Source organism: Schistocerca gregaria, chromosome X (genome assembly GCF_023897955.1).
Source record: "Schistocerca gregaria isolate iqSchGreg1 chromosome X, iqSchGreg1.2, whole genome shotgun sequence".
Lineage (NCBI taxonomy): Eukaryota > Metazoa > Arthropoda > Insecta > Orthoptera > Acrididae > Schistocerca > Schistocerca gregaria.
Genome location: NC_064931.1, coordinates 696,366,677 through 696,385,764, shown reverse-complemented (window position 1 = coordinate 696,385,764; position 19,088 = coordinate 696,366,677). Strand labels below are relative to the sequence as shown.

At 44.3% G+C, this 19,088-nt stretch overlaps 1 protein-coding gene across 6 annotated transcripts in view; it reads right to left on the bottom strand.

Moving 5' to 3' along the window:
* The window catches only part of LOC126299248 (serine-rich adhesin for platelets-like), a 423,889-nt gene that overhangs the window by 184,708 nt on the left and 220,093 nt on the right, over nt 1-19,088 (bottom strand). For all 6 annotated transcript variants that reach the window (XM_049991040.1, XM_049991044.1, XM_049991043.1 and 3 more), the window contains one exon: nt 18,747-18,792. In XM_049991040.1, coding sequence (XP_049846997.1) covers nt 18,747-18,792 — 46 coding nt within the window. The remainder of the gene's footprint in view (nt 1-18,746; nt 18,793-19,088) is intronic.

Genomic DNA, 19,088 nt, shown 5'->3' with positions numbered 1-19,088 from the left:
TTAAGACAGCAAGCCTTAACATCAAGTCCCTAAAAGACATGACACAGACTCCAGGAAGAGCGAGCAAGTGACAGTTTTCCTGGACCTGCCGTACTATGGATGAGCAGTGTACAGCACACACAGACTTTGGAGGGCACTGAGTGAGTCTGAGCAGAGGACACAATTGGAAAGGCTGTGTCGCCAGATGTACTCCGTGGTCTGATACAACACAAAGAGCTTGGCTGTAAATACTGAGGAGTTCGCCAGAAGCCGATATCGAAAGACGAAGGCACAGCCCGACCCCATGATCAGTCCGAGAGCCATCAGTGAAGAGAAAGGTACTATCACGAAGCTGAGGAGAAAGTCACAGCAGTAGGACAGTGGAAGTTCAGCATACAGACTCTCAACCGGGATAGTGTAAAAGTCGCCTGTGGCCAAATGGATGCCATGATGGAGGATAGTGTTGAGATGGCGTAAGAGTTATGGACGTGCTGACGAATAAACAAAGCACCCACAGTCGAGTTTCGAATGGACAATGGACCGGTACAAACGGAGGAGGGTGGTTCAATAGGCACCCCAGGAAGTACCATTGAGGACACACACGAGATTGGAGGACCACGTACAGCGGGCTGCCAGGGAAGACACATGGAAGGACAGAGTTTCCTATCGAGCATGAATCCCAGAAACTGCGTAGTTTCAATGGACGGAAGGGCTACAGGCCCAAGATGTAGAGATGTTGGGAGAAACCATTTGCACCAATAAAAATTCATACAGACAGTTTTGTCAGGGGAAAAGCGAAAGCCATTGTCGGTGCTCCAGGAGTAAAGATGATCAAGGCAGCGCTGAAGATGCCACTCAGTGAGACAGGTCTGTGGAGAACTGAAATTGATGGCAAAATTGTCTACAAAAAGAGAGCCTGAGATGCCCGGTGGGGGACAGGCCATTATAGGGTTAATGGCGCTAGCAAAGAGGACGGTGCTGAGGACAGAACCCTGAAGCACAACATTTTCCTGGATAAAGGCATCTGACAAGGCAGAACCCACATGTACCTTGAAAACTCGGTCTTGTAAAAATGCCCGAAGAAAACAAGGCAGGCACCCACGAAAGCCCCATGTGTAAAGAGTACGGAGGGTACCAATTCTCTAGCAGGTGTTGTAGGCCTTCTCCAAATCAAAGAACACGGCCACAGACTGGGATTTCTGCAGAAAACCATTCATGACACATATGGACAAAGTAACGAGATGGTCAACTGCAAAACACTGCGCTTGAAATACAAATAGTGCAATCATTAGTAAATGTTGAGACTCAAGCCACTAAACCAGCCGGGCATTTATCATACATTCCATCACCTTGCAAATGCAGCTGGCGAGAGAGATGGGGCAGTAGCCAGAAGAAAGGTTTTTGTCCTTGCCAGGCTAAGGTATGGGTATGACAGTGGCATCATGCCAGCATCCAGGAAATGTGCCCTCTGCCCAGATGCGGTTGTATGTGTTAAGCAGAAGGTGCTTGTTCGCAAGAGAAAGGTGCTTCAACATCTGAATGTGGATGGCATCCAGCCCTGGGGCAGAGGACCAGGATGAATTGAGAGCAAGATCAAGCTCCCTAATAGTGAAGACGGTATTGTACCACTCACGATTTGAAGAAGAGAAGGGTATCACCCAAGCCTCCTTCGCTCATTTCCGATGGAGGACGGCAGGATGATACTGCGAAAAGCTCGAAACTTCCAAAAAATGGTGGCCCAAGTGTTGGAGATAGCAATAGGGTCCACAATAACATCTGCTACTGTCACGCCAGAAATTGGGGAATGGATCTTGGTACTAGAGAGCTGTCGGAGGTTGGCTCATGCGACAGAGTAAAGGATGGAAGGTTGCCAGGGAGGAGTAAAGCTACCAGTCAGTAAGCTGCCATTTGGACGTACATGTGGATGCGGTGGGAGTCAGTGAACGGAGAGCACACGGAAAATGGTTACTGGAATAGATGTCAGAAAGAACAGACCACTCAAGACAATGGGCAAGCTGGGTAGTGCAAAAGGATAGGTCCAAATCGGAATAGGTGTGTGAGGAGTCGGAAAGGGAAGTGGATGGTCCAGTGTTAAGGCAGAAGAGGTTGAGTTGGTTACGAAGGTCAGCAAGACAGCACCTCTCTGACAGGTCCTGGGGGAACCCCAGAGGGGATGATGCGCATTAAAGTCACCGAGTAGCAAAAACGGCGGAGGTAGCTGCCCAAAAAAGCTGAAGGAAGTCTGCCCTGGTGACATCGAAGGACGCAGGTACATAAATGGTACAGAGGGAGGAAGACAGGTGGGGAAGGGAAAGGTGAACTGCAACAGCTTGAAGATGGGTAGTCAGGGAGATTGGTTGAGTATGAAGATCATCCCACATGACTAGCATTACACTGCCATGAGACGGAAATCCAACCTCACGGGAAAGGTCAAAATGAATCAGTAAGTAAAGTGAAAGCTCGAAGCGGCCGAGAGTGGACAATTCCATTTCCTGAAGGCAGAGTAGAAGGGGATGCTGTGATGATAAAAGCAGCCGTAAATCCTCTTTGGGTGACCAAAGGCCGCGAACGTTCCACTGGAGGACAGTCATGAGAAGGAAGAGATGGAGGGGTGTCAACTCAGCAGCCACTGAGTGACAGCCAGTGTACAGTCGCTACTACTACAGGGTACAGGAGCAGGAGGATCCAGCTCCATGGGGTCCACAGAAGCATCGGTTTGCTTGTGAGGTCAGTCCGTGGAGTCCAACACTGAAAAATGATTGGCGATGTGCACCGGCGTGACAGAGGCCGGGCGGGCTAAGGTAGCACATGGCAGTGTCGAACAGGATCTCTAAGTTGGCGAAGGAGAAGACCATTTGCCTTTAGCGGACTTCTTTGAGCTTTTCTGGTTAGAGGATGACTAAGGTGTTGTCTGGCTGGAGGGACAGAGGAAGTCTTCACAGGAGTACTCCTCCTGTCCTTTCCTGCCCCTTGAGGCAAGAGTTTGACGGTTTGTTGCACAGTGGGACAGGGGGATGGCGATGCTACCTTGACACTGGGCGATTTCACAACCTCGAAGCCGAATTTGAGGGCGCATGTCTGCATGGCCATGTCCTTCATGGACCGAGGGGAAACAAGAACAGAACTATATGTGCCAGGTGGGAGAACACAGGGTTTGCGACTAGCCAGTAACTTGCGAGCTACTGGGTGTGACACTTTTTCCTTTACCCGAGCCTCTTGGATAGCCCACTCAGCTAGCTAGATACATAGGACAATCCCGAGAGAAGGCAGCATGGCTGCCATTGCAGTTGGTATAGCAGGGAGAAGGAGGCGGACAATCGCACTCTTGTCCATCCCTGCCACAGGTTGCACATTTAGCAGGGTGTCGACAAGATGTTCTAGTGTGGTTAAAACGATGACATTGGTAGCAGCGCATTGGGTCCAGAATGTACGGCCGGACTGTGATAATTTCATACCCTGCTTTGAGCTTGGACACCAGCACCATCCTATCAAAGGTGAGGAAAAGAGTGTGGGTGGGCGCTAAGGAGGAATCTATCTTCTTCATCAAACAATAGATGGCAATGACATCCTGACCGGAGAGGTAAAATTGTATTTTGGCCTGAGTTACACCGTCAAGCAGCCTGGTGTAAATTACACCATGGGAAGAAATCGTAAGTTCTGTGGGCCTCAACACGATCAGGTAGCTGTGCAGAAGCAAGGCAGCAAGCAGGTGTTGCGTTTGGGATTCAAAAGAAATCTCCAAAAACAAAGTGCCATTCTGTAAACAACAGCAGGATTTCACAATGCCAGCAACTGCATCAACATCTTTCTGAATAATAAACAGATTGCCTGTAGCGGAGGACTGACTGTCTTCAGTACGAGAGACCACAAGGAACCGTTGTGCAGCAGGATAGGTCTTCGAGTCAATAGCCTCATTACGTTTACATTTTGTAGATGTCGATTGGGAAGATGAGTGACTTATTGTGAGAAAATCCCCCACGATTGCCAGCATCTCTGATGGTGTGCTCTGTCTAACTGGGGGCTCCCTTCACAAGGGGGCACACCCACCTTAGGTGATTGTTCACATCTCAGGTCACACCTCCTGAACATCTGACAAAGGGACCAATTGACAATTTGCGAAGGTTGCAGCTCAGGCAGTCACCCCTCCATGGGCCTGGCCTGCACCAGGGGGTATGTGCAAACCCTACCTGTTGACACAGGGCTGGGAATTACGCGTTATCCAGTCACCTGTTACACGCTAGACGCGTGGGCCGGTCTTCAGGAATGCACAGGGAGGAAGAAGAAAAAAGGAGATCCTTAAACGCCGAAACAGAGGAAAGAGAGGAGAAGGGAAACAAAGAGAGTAAAAGAGAGCCAAAAATAAAGGTGAAACTATTCGTACATCAGCAACAGAAAGCAGAACATTCCCAATAAACCCCAAGACGTGTTCCCCAAGGGAGGGGGAAAAGAATAGGAAGAGGATAGACATGCACCACGGAAGGGTTCAAATGGCTCTGAGCACTATGGGACTCAACTGCTGTGGTCATCTGTCCCCTAGAACTTAGAACTACTTAAACCTAACTAACCTAAGGACATCACACACATCCATGCCCAAGGCATGATTCAAACCTGCAACCGTAGCAGTCGCACGGTTCCGGACTGTGCGCCTAGAACCGCGAGACCACCGCGGCCAGCACCACAGAAGGGAAAAATGCTGCAAAGGTTGGGGTCCCATGGCATCCAAGCACAAACCTGAAAGAGTGGTGAGCCCCCTGGGGGGGGGGGGGGGTTTGATGCTATCTGACAGAGTTGGGGTGAGAAGATAACAGCAAAGGCATACAACTTGCAGTTGGCTCTTCAAAGCACCCAATGTGGTAGTCTTTACATCTGGCAGCAGCAAGAAAGCAACAGGATGATTGGAAAGTGGCCACTGTCACAAAGATCGTCATTGGGGTGGTGGTAGTGTCGTGTGGGCGCACTATAGTTCCCAAGTAGTAAAAAAGGGGAGGGGGAGGGAGTGGTTGGATTAAGGTGTAATGCGGTCAACTCAATGTAGGTTGCCCACCTGGAATTAAAAAAAAAGTTTCAAATGGTGATAACCTATCTCAGTTGCATCAGCACAACTGCTTCCAACGGGGAATGCAGCAGAAGCTACTCGCTGATGACATCTGTGCGGACCAATATACAGATCCCTCTAGAAGCTCTCTCAACGCAAGCACAGTCCTGACTGAATGGAAGATTACCACAGAGCACTGGATGTCAGGGGCTCAACCAAAAGTGTACATAATGACCCCATCAGTCAAGTTGACTACTACATTGACTTTGAACTACTTTTAAGAGTCTACACACATGTTGTTGTTGTTGTTGTCTTCAGTCCTGATACTGGTTTGATGCAGCTCTCCATGCTACTCTATCCTGTGCAAGCTGCTTCATCTCCCAGTACCTACTGCAACCTACATCCTTCTGAATCTGCTTAGTGTACTCATCTCTCGGTCTCCCTCTACGATTTTTACCCTCCACGCTGCCCTCCAATGCTAAATTTGTGATCCCTTGATGCCTCAAAACATGTCCTACCAACCGATCCCTTCTTCTAGTCAAGTTGTGCCACAAACTTCTCTTCTCCCCAATCCTATTCAATACCTCCTCATTAGTTACGTGATCTACCCATCTAATCTTCAGTATTCTTCTGTAGCACCACATTTCGATAGCTTCTATTCTCTTCTTGTCCAAACTAGTTATCGTCCATGTTTCACTTCCATACATGGCTACACTCCAAACAAATACTTTCAGAAACGACTTCCTGATACATAAATCTATATTCGATGTTAACAAATTTCTCTTCTTCAGAAATGCTTTCCTTGCCATTGCCAGTCTACATTTTATATCCTCTCTACTTCGACCATCATCAGTTATTTTACTTCCTAAATAGCAAAACTCCTTTACTACTTTAAGTGTCTCATTTCCTAATCTAATTCCCTCAGCATCACCCGATTTAATTTGACTACATTCCATTATCCTCGTTTTGCTTTTGTTAATGTTCATCTTATATCCTCCTTTCAAGACACTGTCCATTCCGTTCAACTGCTCTTCCAAGTCCTTTGCCGTCTCTGACAGAATTACAATGTCATCGGCGAACCTCAAGGTTTTTACTTCGTCTCCATGAATTTTAATACCTACTCCAAATTTTTCTTTTGTTTCCTTTACTGCTTGCTCAATATACAGATTGAATAACATCGGGGAGAGGCTACAACCCTGTCTCACTCCTTTCCCAACCACTGCTTCCCTTTCATGCCCCTCGACTCTTATTACTGCCATCTGGTTTCTGTACAAATTATAAATAGCCTTTCGCTCCCTGTATTTTACCCCTGCCACCTTTAGAATTTGAAAAAGAGTATTCCAGTCAACATTGTCAAAAGCTTTCTCTAAGTCTACAAATGCTAGAAACGTAGGTTTGCCTTTTCTTAATCTTTCTTCTAAGATAAGTCGTAAGGTCAGTATTGCCTCACGTGTTCCAACATTTCGACGGAATCCAAACTGATCCTCCCCGAGGTCTGCATCTACCAGTTTTTCCATTCGTCTGTAAAGAATTCGCGTTAGTATTTTGCAGCCGTGGCTTATTAAACTGATAGTTCGGTAATTTTCACATCTGCCAACACCTGCTTTCTTTGGGATTGGAATTATTATATTCTTCTTGAAGTCTGAGGGTATTTCGCCTGTCTCATACATCTTGCTCACCAGCTGGTAGAGTTTTGTCATGACTGGCTCTCCCAAGGCCGTCAGTAGTTCTAATGGAATGTTGTCTACTCCGGGGGCCTTGTTTCGACTATACACATACTGTGCACATACGATCATTAACATTGCGTGCAGCAGGCACTATTACAAGTATTCTTCGCCAGTCGATCCATGTTAAAGAGAAAAATCTGGAAAATGGTCACTCCAAGAAGGGACCCAAAAATTAATACATCAAAAAGATGATATACAGTAAATGAATGAATATTGCAAGAAAGGAAAGCAGAACCTAGGGGACATCAAAGGCTGCCAAAACAAGAAAGACAGTCAGAGGAAGAATGATAGAGATGAAATACTATAGCACACTAAGGGCTGAAATAGCTTGGGGCTTCATCCTCATCATACACGTGCTCACGAAGGAGATGTGAGCTCCCTGAAGGGAAGCAGGCTGCGAAACGTTATATCAAAGGAGGAGAAAATTCTCACTAAATGTTATTTACAAATGGTAAATACAAAAAATATAAGGAAAGAATTATTTAAAAAAATTAAACTGCCAAAATACATTGGAAATCTAAATCAAGAACAAAATTATAGCTAGTGCTCAAAGAAACAATATAAGAAAGTATTCATTTATGAGCGAAACAAATAGTGTGTGAAATAGACTGCCTGCAAAAACCCCACTTCTACTCCCAATGACAATATGTAACATTTAAAACAGACCTGCTAACCCTTTGTCACGCGTAACTTGGGGACTCTGTAATTTGGGCACAATAAGCTTGACAGGCAATGACAGAATCATCTATTTTTCAGATTCACAATTTAAGTGCCCTAAATGTTATCCGTGACTTTCATGGGGTTGTGTAGAAAGAGAACATACAAAACTGGGTAAAAATAATTAAATAACAAATGCAGTAAAGCAGAAAGGACCGAAATGTTTAAGTCGCCACCAAACAGTTGTAGTTTCAATACATGCCTTTTATTAATCAGGAAAATTAAGCAAAAAATTTCAGTTTTAGGGTACTTATAAGCTACTGGTATCTTTAGCACTAACTTAGCAGTAAGAGAAGACTGGATTAGCGCACAGAGAAGCAAATCTGGCAGACCATATTTGCATGGGACATGCACATCACATTGTGAAATTTTTTACGTTCATAGTTTGATATCCTTCTGAGACTTGTTTCTGTCATGCAGGTGTTGCATCTACATCCTTTGGGATGGGAGAGAGTTGGCGATTTCCCTTGTTCTTCAATGAGGAGAAATATTTTCAACCAGCTTTCCAGGATACAGGGTATTTCAACCCTTTCCAATCTTCTTTAGAATAACTCTCCAAGAACCAGTTAATGAGCCACATTTTTATATACACTCTTCTATGCAGTTTATACAGTTGCCTTCCAAGATGAATAACCTGGGGATTGATACCATCACATTCAACATTGTGAAAAAGATCATTAGGCAGCTCTCGGTGTTTCAGTTCATGTTATAACACGTGATCTATAGTTTCAACTTCACCTTTTGTTGAACTTTCTCCTTCCATATTTGGGATCAATGGCATCATCATTATGAATCGAAGATACACAAATTAAATTTTTGTTTTCACGCAGTATTCTCTTTCCCCTTTTATAGCAATTAAATGTGACAGCAAATACCTTTCATTTTGTTTCCTGATGGCTATATAACATACAACAGAAACTTTGGTCTCAAATAACCGTTGAGCTACAAATCAGAAAACCAGTTAGCAGAAGTGGTATTGGGATTGGGTCCAAGTGTAGTAGGCTTACACATTCCCTGTGTATGTTGACTGTGCGAATCCTCTAAGTGTCAATTAAAACAACAAGTTTTATTTCATATTTGTTTTTTAGGATACATGCAACTGAAAAACACACCTACTGTTAATCCTTGATGCAATAGGTCATCAGTCGCCTAAAACTTAGAACTAATTAAATCTAACTAACCTAAGGACATCACACACATCCATGCCCGAGGCAGGAGTCGAACCTGCCACTGTAGCGGTCACGCAGTTCATACTGAAGCGCCTAGAACCGCACGGCCACACCGGCCGGCCCCCTTGCTGCCATTTCCCTAAGGATACCATAATTCCCCGCACGTTTGAACTGCCGACAATTAATAGACAGCTACTTCTACATCTACATCCACATCCACACTCCGTAAGCCACCTGACGGTGTGTGGCAGAGGGTACCTAGAGTACCTCTATCGGTTCTCCCTTCTATTCGAGTCTCGTATTGTTCACGGAAAGAAGGATTGTTGGTATGCTTCTGTGTGGGCTCTAACCTCTCTGATTTTATCCTCATGGTCTCTTCGCGAGATATACGTAGGAGGGAGCAATATACTGCTTGACTCTTCAGTGAAGGTATGTTCTCAAAACTTCAGCAAAAGCCCGTACCGAGCTACTTAGCGTCTCTCCTGCAGAGTCTTCCACTGGAGTTTATCTATCATCTCCGTAACGCTTTCGCGATTACTAAATGATCCTGTAATGAAGCGCGCTGCTCTCCGTTGGATCTTCTCTATCTCTTCTATCAATCCTATCTGGTACGGATCCCACACTGCTGAGCAGCATTCAAGCAGTGGGCGAACAAGCGTACTGTAACCTACTTGCTTTGTTTCCAGATTGCATTTCTTAGGATTCTTCCAATGAATCTCAGTCTGGCATCTGCTTTACCGACGATCAACTTTATATGAACATTCCATTTTAAATCACTCCTAATGCGTACTCCAAGATAATTTATGGAACTAACTGCTTCCAGCTGCTGACCTGCTATTTTGTAGCCAAATGGTAAGGGATCTATCTCTCTATGTATTCGCAGCACATTACACTTGTCTACATTGAGACTCAATTGCCATTCCATGCACCATCCATCAATTCGCTGTAGATCCTCCTGCATTTCAGTGCAGTTTTCCATTGTTACGACCTCTCGATACACCACAGCATCATCTGCAAAAAGCCTCAGTGAACATCTGATGTCATCCACTAGATCATTTATGTACATTGTGAATAGCAACGGTCCTATGACACTCCCCTGCACACACCTGAAATCACTTTTACTTCGGAAGACTTCTCTCCATTGAGAATGACACATTACAAATCGGTGTAAAGGAGTCATATTCTTTCCTTTGAGCTTTGGTTGTTAGGTCTTCGAAACAAAGAAAACGTATCTGTGTCTTAAACAATTTGAGATTCTTCACGAGGATGAATTTTTCCATGCTGTTGCCTTCAATACCCCAAAAATTCATCCAGACTTTTGACACTCTGTGTCACCCTGCTAGGTACAATGAGCCAATAGAAGCCCTTACATCAATTACATGTTGAACTAATGTCCCTCTCCCTCTGTAGAAACTATCTTCAATAGTGTCCACGTAGCAGTTCTTGTATCTGACAATCACATCAAGTATGCCATCAGTGAATAAATTATTCCAACATTCAACTGCACTTTGAGCATTCTTAGCATTTCTCACACCTCCATGAAGGCAAGTGCTGATGCTTTGAGAGCCCATGCAATGTCTTTATCCAGCTGGCTCATTTGTCAACACAGTCATATTAAATTTTCTGAAATGAAAGTTTCTTGTTTTGTTGTCACTTTCTTGATCTTTATCAGTCCCCTAAACATCTCGTGCCGATACAGAATTTCCTTCAATTTCTTCCACCTCATCTTGTGGATCGATGTCACTCTCCTCCCTCAAATCCTCAGACACGGAGAGGGTCTTCTTCACTGCACAACAGCAAGTCTTGTATGTCTTTGAGATGACATACGTTTCACTGATAGTGGCAATTCCAAGCCATATCTGCAGAAAATATTGAGCATAAAAGAGAGAGTATCAGAATAGTTACGTATTCGAGAGCAAATTGCATGACTGGTCAAATTCAAAATACTATATATTTCCACAAATTATCCACAAGCCTCATATTACACTTTGATTAAATGAGCAAATGAACAATTCTCACAAAAAAGAAGATAAAATACAAAGTTCTTCAAATGGAAGATCTTTGGACACAATCAGCTCGAGAGGCCATGACAAGGGTCATGTGAAAACTAATGGAGGGGGTTGTAAAGAGCACCTGAAGATAGGAAAGTACTAGCAAGGGGAAAATCTCATGCAGTCTGAGAGGGGGGAGGGAAAGAAAAAACCTGTTAGCTGCATACAATATATTATTCTCTGTAATAATTTCCTCTCCTCCATCTCCTTTCTTTCTCACATGTGTACCATGTTATAAGCTAAGTAACACTTGTGTCAATAGATCAGTAACAAAAGGCCACTGGGATAATCTTTCAACTGCAAAGATAAAACAAAATAAAATAAAATAAATAAGATAACACTCTCACTTCATCTGCACATACTCACTGAAAGTTAAGGATGTATGCTTTCTAAGCTTCCTCGTAATCTGAGCAAGAAGCAAAGATTCCCACTCACAGTAGCGATCACAAAAATATGCACCGAGCATATGCGAACAGAACTGAAAATGATATGTTCTGCTTCTGGTTCTTTAAACCAAAACACAACAAAAACTGGAGAAGTTAACTGGAGAGCTTACCATTTGATAGCATTACTCAAAATGCCCCACAGATTCTATGGAATGCTAGTAACTTGATACAAGAGGAAATCAAAAGTTTTAATTATCACCTAAAGAGGTTAATTGTTAATCTTTTGTGGGTACACGTCTGTAGGCCACGTACACAATGAAACTCCCACACTACAGTGCCCAAACAAACAGGTACAGTCCATCAGCAGTTTGTGCAATTTTGTGGTGAGGGAATTTTGCCATGTACTAGGACTGCAAACAAGTACCTGTCTATAACTTTATTTATGACTACCCCTCGTAACTATTACTAAGAAAAAGCATCTATGTCTCTACTAACGCATCAACTAAATAATAGTAATAGGGAAAACAATCGGTCAACTGACTATAGCATTCTGAAAGAATTGTTTAATCTGTCACAATAAATGATATGGATAAAATTATAGGAGATTTCAAACAACATTGCAAGTGTACATGGTCACTACAATGTTTCATTTGAGGCTTTCTCAATGTCATGAATAATGTAGTATCTCTGAGACCGCATTGGATGGTGATGTCTATTATTACTGAAAGATCCCAGCGCAGTGTCAAATGTCTTACAAAGGAACTTCATCAACTAGACCTCATATTTTCTTGACAAAAAAAACACAAGAGGTAAATATCAACCCCAGCAATCTTATCTCAAGTGAACATTTGGGCCATTATACAGATACTACACAGGTACGGCCCTCTCAACGTACAGCTTCTAAGCATTCGCATGTTCGGGTTGTTTGTCACATGCCCCACCTCACTGCGGCCTGTAATGTCAGAAAGCGAAGTACTGCATGTGGAGTTTAGCAAGAAGTTTGTGTTTGTGATGTCGGTGAACCCACAAGCCGTTGTGTGACTCCTCCGGAAGCAGTATGGAATGATGGTTTAACTGCAACAATTAAATGTCAAAGAACCAGAACTCTTGAAAGTCATGACCAGTAAGTAGCAATATTCGCTTTTAGGACGAACTTCTATTCATGGTAAACAAAAGCACATGACATTTTCTTTATGCTTTTCCTTATATCTTTCAACTTTGTTGCAGATATGACAACTTCATGGACCTCCGGACAAAGACACTCTAAAACAGGATTGTCACAAGTTTCCCTAAGCGAAATTCCCTGATATTTCCAAAGAAGTTTTAGCATCTCAAGGATAAGCTAAGATGTAAGTTGAAAATCTGTCTTAGCAGCTATGGTACAAGACACCATAGTGTAAATGAGGAAATAGCTAAAAAAAGGCGGGGGAGGGGTCTTGCAAGTATACAGGGTTTTGTGATGTGAGCAAAAATCTAAGTAATACCATGAACGTCTTTTGTAATGAAGCAAGCCAAATGCTGTGTGTGTTTCATTGACCACTGATATTTTGTTTCAATAAAACAACACACATTTGGTGACAAAAATGCGCATTTCTTTGGAGTCGCAATACAGATTTAAAATACTTTCACTGATTTCAGAAATAACCTTAGAAGAAAGTAGGCCTCTTGAAAGAAGTGTATAAGGCAGGGAAGAATTATGTAATATGTTGGTTCCACTATGTTCGTTATTGTTGGTTACTGTCCACTGTGTTATATCTATTATTTTACAGATATTGTGTGATTTTGTTTTGACAAATACTTGGGTACATAGCGTACAAACTGTCAGTGACTGACCCAATTTTCTTTTTCTTATCGTCCATACTTTCTAACATATTAACTACTTTGGAAGTGCCAAAATGTACTAGAACAAATAAAATGTCTATAAAATGCCACACTGTACAACATACTAGTGGTGAGACAGTCACAATTCCTGAAGTCCACTGCCCATGGCCTCTGGCCTGTCAAGGAGTACCACAGTCCTGTGTCCACGGATAAACTATGAAAATCTGCCACATTACACCACACACAAACAGACCCGGGCTGCGGGCAGATTGATGAGACTAGATCCGACAGGCAGGGCCTGCTCGTTAGTGGGGATCGAATGGCTTCAGATTGGCAGAACCGATCCATTGCAGGTACCCGCAGAAACAGCCAGCTTGTGGTTTTGGTCAGTTTTGGAAATCCACTTGTTTGGCCAGCTATTCACAAGTCACCGACAGCATGTCGATGAAATGAGACAGCGATGATCAATCCATATAACAGGTAACTTGTTTAAATACTCTGAGAATCAATACTAATGAAGATAAATAGCAACTCACTGTAAAGATGATCGCTGAGCCGCAGCCAGGCACGCAGAAAAAACCATCACAGTCTCACAACAAAATTTTCAGCCAAAGCTTTTGACAGAAAACAAGAGCACACACACAATCACTCAGACACAACTCATCCACACATGACTGCCATCTCTGGCCAGTGTGTCAACAATCTCTGAGAATCAGATCCAAACAAACCACTCGTGCGTCCCTGCCTCTCATCAGCAGCTGCTAGGCTACCGGCAAGAAGCGGTGGCAGCACTGACTGCAAGCCAAGATGAGTGGTAGGAAGGGGAGAAGCAATAAGAATGAGGGAGTAGGTGCACATACTCAGTTGCACCCATCCAGCGACAATGCATGACACCTCAGTAAACAAATCATTTCCTCTACCGAGACACACATGACATTTTTCCAGTGTTTCTTTTTTTCAAATTTCCCTAATATTTGTTTGAAATTCCCTGATTTCCAGAACCTGTGGCAACCCAGTAAATATAGAAGAAAATAGTTGGTTGACGTTCGGTGCATGTATACAAGTGGAAGACGACGGTGATAATGAAGCTGCCATTTCACCAGTCACACTCATCGAACATTTTCATTGTTTTGAAGGGGTTGGGACGTGCAACTGGGGATGTCAGTGATGGTGAACGCTGCTTTGACAATATAAAATCCTTGCATACAACTTTGCTCATGTCTGCAACAGAGCACTATATGCAGCGGGCCACTGCCTTATGGAAAAGTGGAAATAAGAGGACTCCATCTTTGAAGACCATCAAGAAGAACTTTAAATTATTAAAACAGAAAAGGGATCTGTATGTTTAGAATAGATACTCTGGTACCGCGCGCCGTGTAATTTGAATCCGCACCAGACGTCACGGGCTTCGAAGGGCCACAGAGGTCTCTGCACCATCGCTGTGGCGGCGCACGCCTCCTGGCCCGCTTTTAGTGTGACGGCACCACAGTGGAACACGTGGTCCCAGCAACCAATAGCACCTGCCTCGCACTCAGCCAGCCAGTCTAATCTCATGTATGTTGGTTTACACCTCGCTTCGCACTAGACAGTTTACTTCCTTGTTCTGTGTACGAGTGGACATGTTTGTTTCCTTGTGACTCAGTTGTTCGATCTTGTTGTATTCGTTCCGCCCTCCGTTGGTTGTGTCCATCCTCTCCGACCATCCTGGCCGCAGTTACAACAAATACATTGAAAACCATGGTATACATTGTCAAAAGCTTGTAAAATAAAATACTATCTGTTTAGATAAATGTTAAAATTTGTTGCCGAGACCAGAGCTGTTATGGAAGTGGACAGTAAAGAGAATGTTTACAATATGGATCAGAGTGGGTATAATTTAGAAATGACATCAGGTCGAACTCTTGCGAAAAAGGAACAAAAGATGTCTACGTCTACATATATAATCCGCAAGCCACCAAGCGGTATGTGGCGGAAGGCACAATCTGCACCAGTCATATTTCCCCCTCTCTGTTCCACTCGCGCATCGCACAAGGGAAAAGCGATTGTCTGAACGTCTCAGTATGAGCTCTTATTTCCCTTATCTTCGAATGATGATCATTACGCGATTTGATAGTTGGTGGTAATAATATATGCTCTACAACTTCGGTGAAGACTGGATTTCGGAATTTAGTGAGCAGTCCCGTCTGTTTAGCGTCGTCTATCTGCAAGTGTGTCCCAATTCAAACTTTCCATGAGATTTGTAATGCTCTCACAATGGCTAAATGTACCAGTCACGAATCTTGCTACTCTTCTTTAGACCTTCTCGATTTCTTGAATCAGACCGAACTGGTAAGGGTCCCATACAGACAAACAATGCTCTAAAACTGGACGAACTAATGTATTGTAAGCTATTTCCTTTGTTGAAGGACTGCATCGCTTCAGGATTCTACCAATAAACTGCAATCTAGAGTTCGCCTTACCCATTACTTGTGTAATCTGATCATTCCAGTTGAGATCATTTCTAATAGTCACATCCAGATACTTGACTGACGTTACCGCTTCCAAAGACTGATCATTTATTTTGTACTCATACATTAATGGGGATTTTCACCTTGTTATATGCAGTAGGTTACACTTACTAATATTGAGAGATAACTGCCAGTCATTACATCACACATTTGTTTTCTGCAAGTCCTCATTGATTTGTTCACAACTTTCGTCTGATACTAGTTTCCTGTAGACTACAGCATCATCGGCAAACAGTCTAAGGCCGCTGTCAATACCATCAACCAGATCGTTTTTGTAAGTCAAGCAGAGGACCTATTACGCTGCCCTGGGTGTTTGGTGGTGGTTAGTGTTCAACGTCCCGTCGACATCGAGGTCATTAGAGACGGAGCGCAAGCTCGGGTTAGGGAAGGATTGGGAAGGAAATTGGCCGTGCCCTTTCAAAGGAACCATCCCGGCATTTGCCTGAAACGATTTAGGAAAATCACGGAAAACCTAAATCAGGATGGCCAGAGACGGGATTGAACCGTCGTCCTCCCGAGTGCGAGTCCAGTGTGCTACCTACTGCGCCACCTTGCTCGCTGCCCTGGGGCACACCTGAAGTTACACTTGTGCCTGTTGAAGATACCCCATTCAGGATGACATTCTGCTCCCTGTCTGTTAGAAAACTTTCTATCCAACCGCTTATGTCACTGGATAGACCGTAAGCACGCACTTTTTGTAGCAAGCGACAATGAGGAACTGAGTCGAACGCCTTTCAAAAGTCGAGAAATATGGCATCAACCTGGGAGCCGGTATCTAGAGCCTGTTGTATATCATGCTCAAAGTGGGCCAGCTGTGTCTCACATGACCGCTGTTTCCTAAAACTGTGATGGTTTCTGCAGATGAGCTTCTCAGAGTCTAGAAAGGTCATTATCTCTGAACACAAAATATGTTCCATGATTCTACAACAAATTGATGTCAGTGAAATTGGCCAGTAATTATGTGCATCCAATTTTCTACCCTTTTTATAGATTGCTATGACCTGGGCCTTCTTCCAGTCCCGTGGAAATTTCCGCCGTTCCAATGACCTCTGGTAGATGATGGATAAGAATGGTGCTATATTTGTAGCATAGTCAACATCACAGTCATGCAGTTCATCAGTAATAGGACTCATAATTACACAATAATGCCAACGATACCGGCAAATGAACACTCAATCACCACTGTTTATTGTTTTAAAAGACCCAACCGGACTGTTTGGGTTGCATGTCAAACAATGTTTGTTTCACATGAACAACACTGTCGTCACCCCACTTTCTGGGAACGAGAACAAGGAATTCTTATAGAAGGGACGAGAAGAGGTGTTTTATGAAATCATCTAAGGCGATAATAAATCAGTTTTAACAGTAGACTCGTTTTCTGGTTGCAAAAGCTTATCAGTACGTGGAGGACACGGAGCAGAAGACATCGTCACTTCTGTATTGACAATACCATTAGATGGCACAAGATACTACCAACCGCTAGATGTAATTGGCTCCCGGGTATTCAAGGGCTTTGTCCGGGCATGTACCAATTTGGTATGACTTCTGGGTGTCAATGTAAATTTCAGTCTGCAGAACACCATCCAGCAAATGCAGTCACTTCTTCACAGGCAGTGCAAAAAATTAATATACACTCCTGGAAATTGAAATAAGAACACCGTCAATTCATTGTCCCAGGAAGGGGAAACTTTATTGACACATTCCTGGGGTCAGATACATCACATGATCACACTGACAGAACCACAGGCACATAGACACAGGCAACAGAGCATGCACAATTTCGGCACTAGTACAGTGTATATCCACCTTTCGCAGCAATTCAGGCTGCTATTCTCCCATGGAGACGATCGTAGAGATGCTGGATGTAGTCCTGTGGAACGGCTTGCCATGCCATTTCCACCTGGCGCCTCAGTTGGACCAGCGTTCGTGCTGGACGTGCAGACCGCGTGAGACGACGTTTCATACAGCCCAAACATGCTCAGTGGGGGACAGATCCGGAGATCTTGCTGGCCAGGGTAGTTGACTTACACCTTCTACAGCACGTTGGGTGGCACGGGATACATGCGGACGTGCATTGTCCTGTTGGAACAGCAAGTTCCCTTGCCGGTCTAGGAATGGTAGAACGATGGGTTCGATGACGGTTTGGATGTACCGTGCACTATTCAGTGTCCCCTCGACGATCACCAGAAGTGTATGGCCAGTGTAGGAGATCGCTCCCCACACCATGATGCCGGGTGTTGGCCCTGTGTGCCTCGGTCGTATGCAGTCCTGATTGTGGCGCTCACCTGCACGGCGCCAAACACGCATACGATCATCATTGGCACCAAGGCAGAAGCGACTCTTATCGCTGAAGACGACACGTCTCCATTCGTCCCTCCATTCACGCCTGTCGCGACACCACTGGAGGCGGGCTGCACGATGTTGGGGCGTGAGCGGAAGACGGCCTAACGGTGTGCGGGACCGTAGCCCAGCTTCATGGAGACGGTTGCGAATGGTCCTCGCCGATACCCCAGGATCAACAGTGTCCCTCATTTGCTGGGAAGTGGCGGTGCGGTCCCCTACGGCACTGCGTAGGATCCTACGGTCTTGGCGTGCATCCGTGCGTCGCTGCGGTCCGGTCCCAGGTCGACGGGCACGTGCACCTTCTGCCGACCACTGGCGACAACATTGATGTACTGTGGAGACCTCACGCCCCACGTGTTGAGCAATTCGGCGGTACGTCCACCCGGCCTCCCGCATGCCCACTTTGCGCCCTCGCTCAAAGTCCGTCAACTGCACATACGGTTCACGTCCACGCTGTCGCGGCATGCTACCAGTGTTAAAGACTGCGATGAAGCTCCGTATGCCACGGCAAACTGGCTGACACTGACGGCGGCGATGCACAAATGCTGCGCAGCTAGCGCCATTCGACGGCCAACACCGCGGTTCCTGGTGTGTCCGCTGTTCCGTGCGTGTGATCATTGCTTGTACAGCCCTCTCGCAGTGTCCGGAGCAAGTATGGTGGGTCTGACACACCGGTGTCAATGTGTTCTTTTTTCCATTTCCAGGAGTGTAGAAACAATACCAAGCTGTATGCATCTATCCAGTGATTAATCACAGTTGTCCGATTTGCACATATACACAATTTGCTTGAGATGATCCAGCACCATGTCAGCCATTTTCAATAAATGGTTTCCATATTTTGTTAACCATCTGTGAGCAGTTACGACAAAACTATACTCCCAAGTTGCGTAAATTTCCAATGAAATTAATGTTAAAGCTCAAGGTACTACGCAAACAGTTTCAAAATTGGTGCTCTAAATAATTATTAATTTCATTAATAATATCTAGCAAAGGGTGAATGAAATAACTTACCCCTGCAGCTGCAATTCCCAAAAATGACTCAAGAGCTGTTGGATCACTGAAAAAAGATAAAAATAATAATTACACTAACATGTATTAAATTTGTTTTGTGATTACAAACAAATATTGTACAAATAACCAACACAAACTCCTACATACACTCTGAAATAGCGCGCTATGAAGGAATTATCTGAATGGGACGGAAATCGGCAGGTGTGGTTCACATGTACAGACAAACAAACGATTACAATTACAGAAAAATTTAACTGGATGATTTATTCAAAAGAAAGAGCTTCACAAATAGAGCTACTCAGTAATGTGTAAGTCAACCTCGTGCCCTTACGGAAGGAGTTA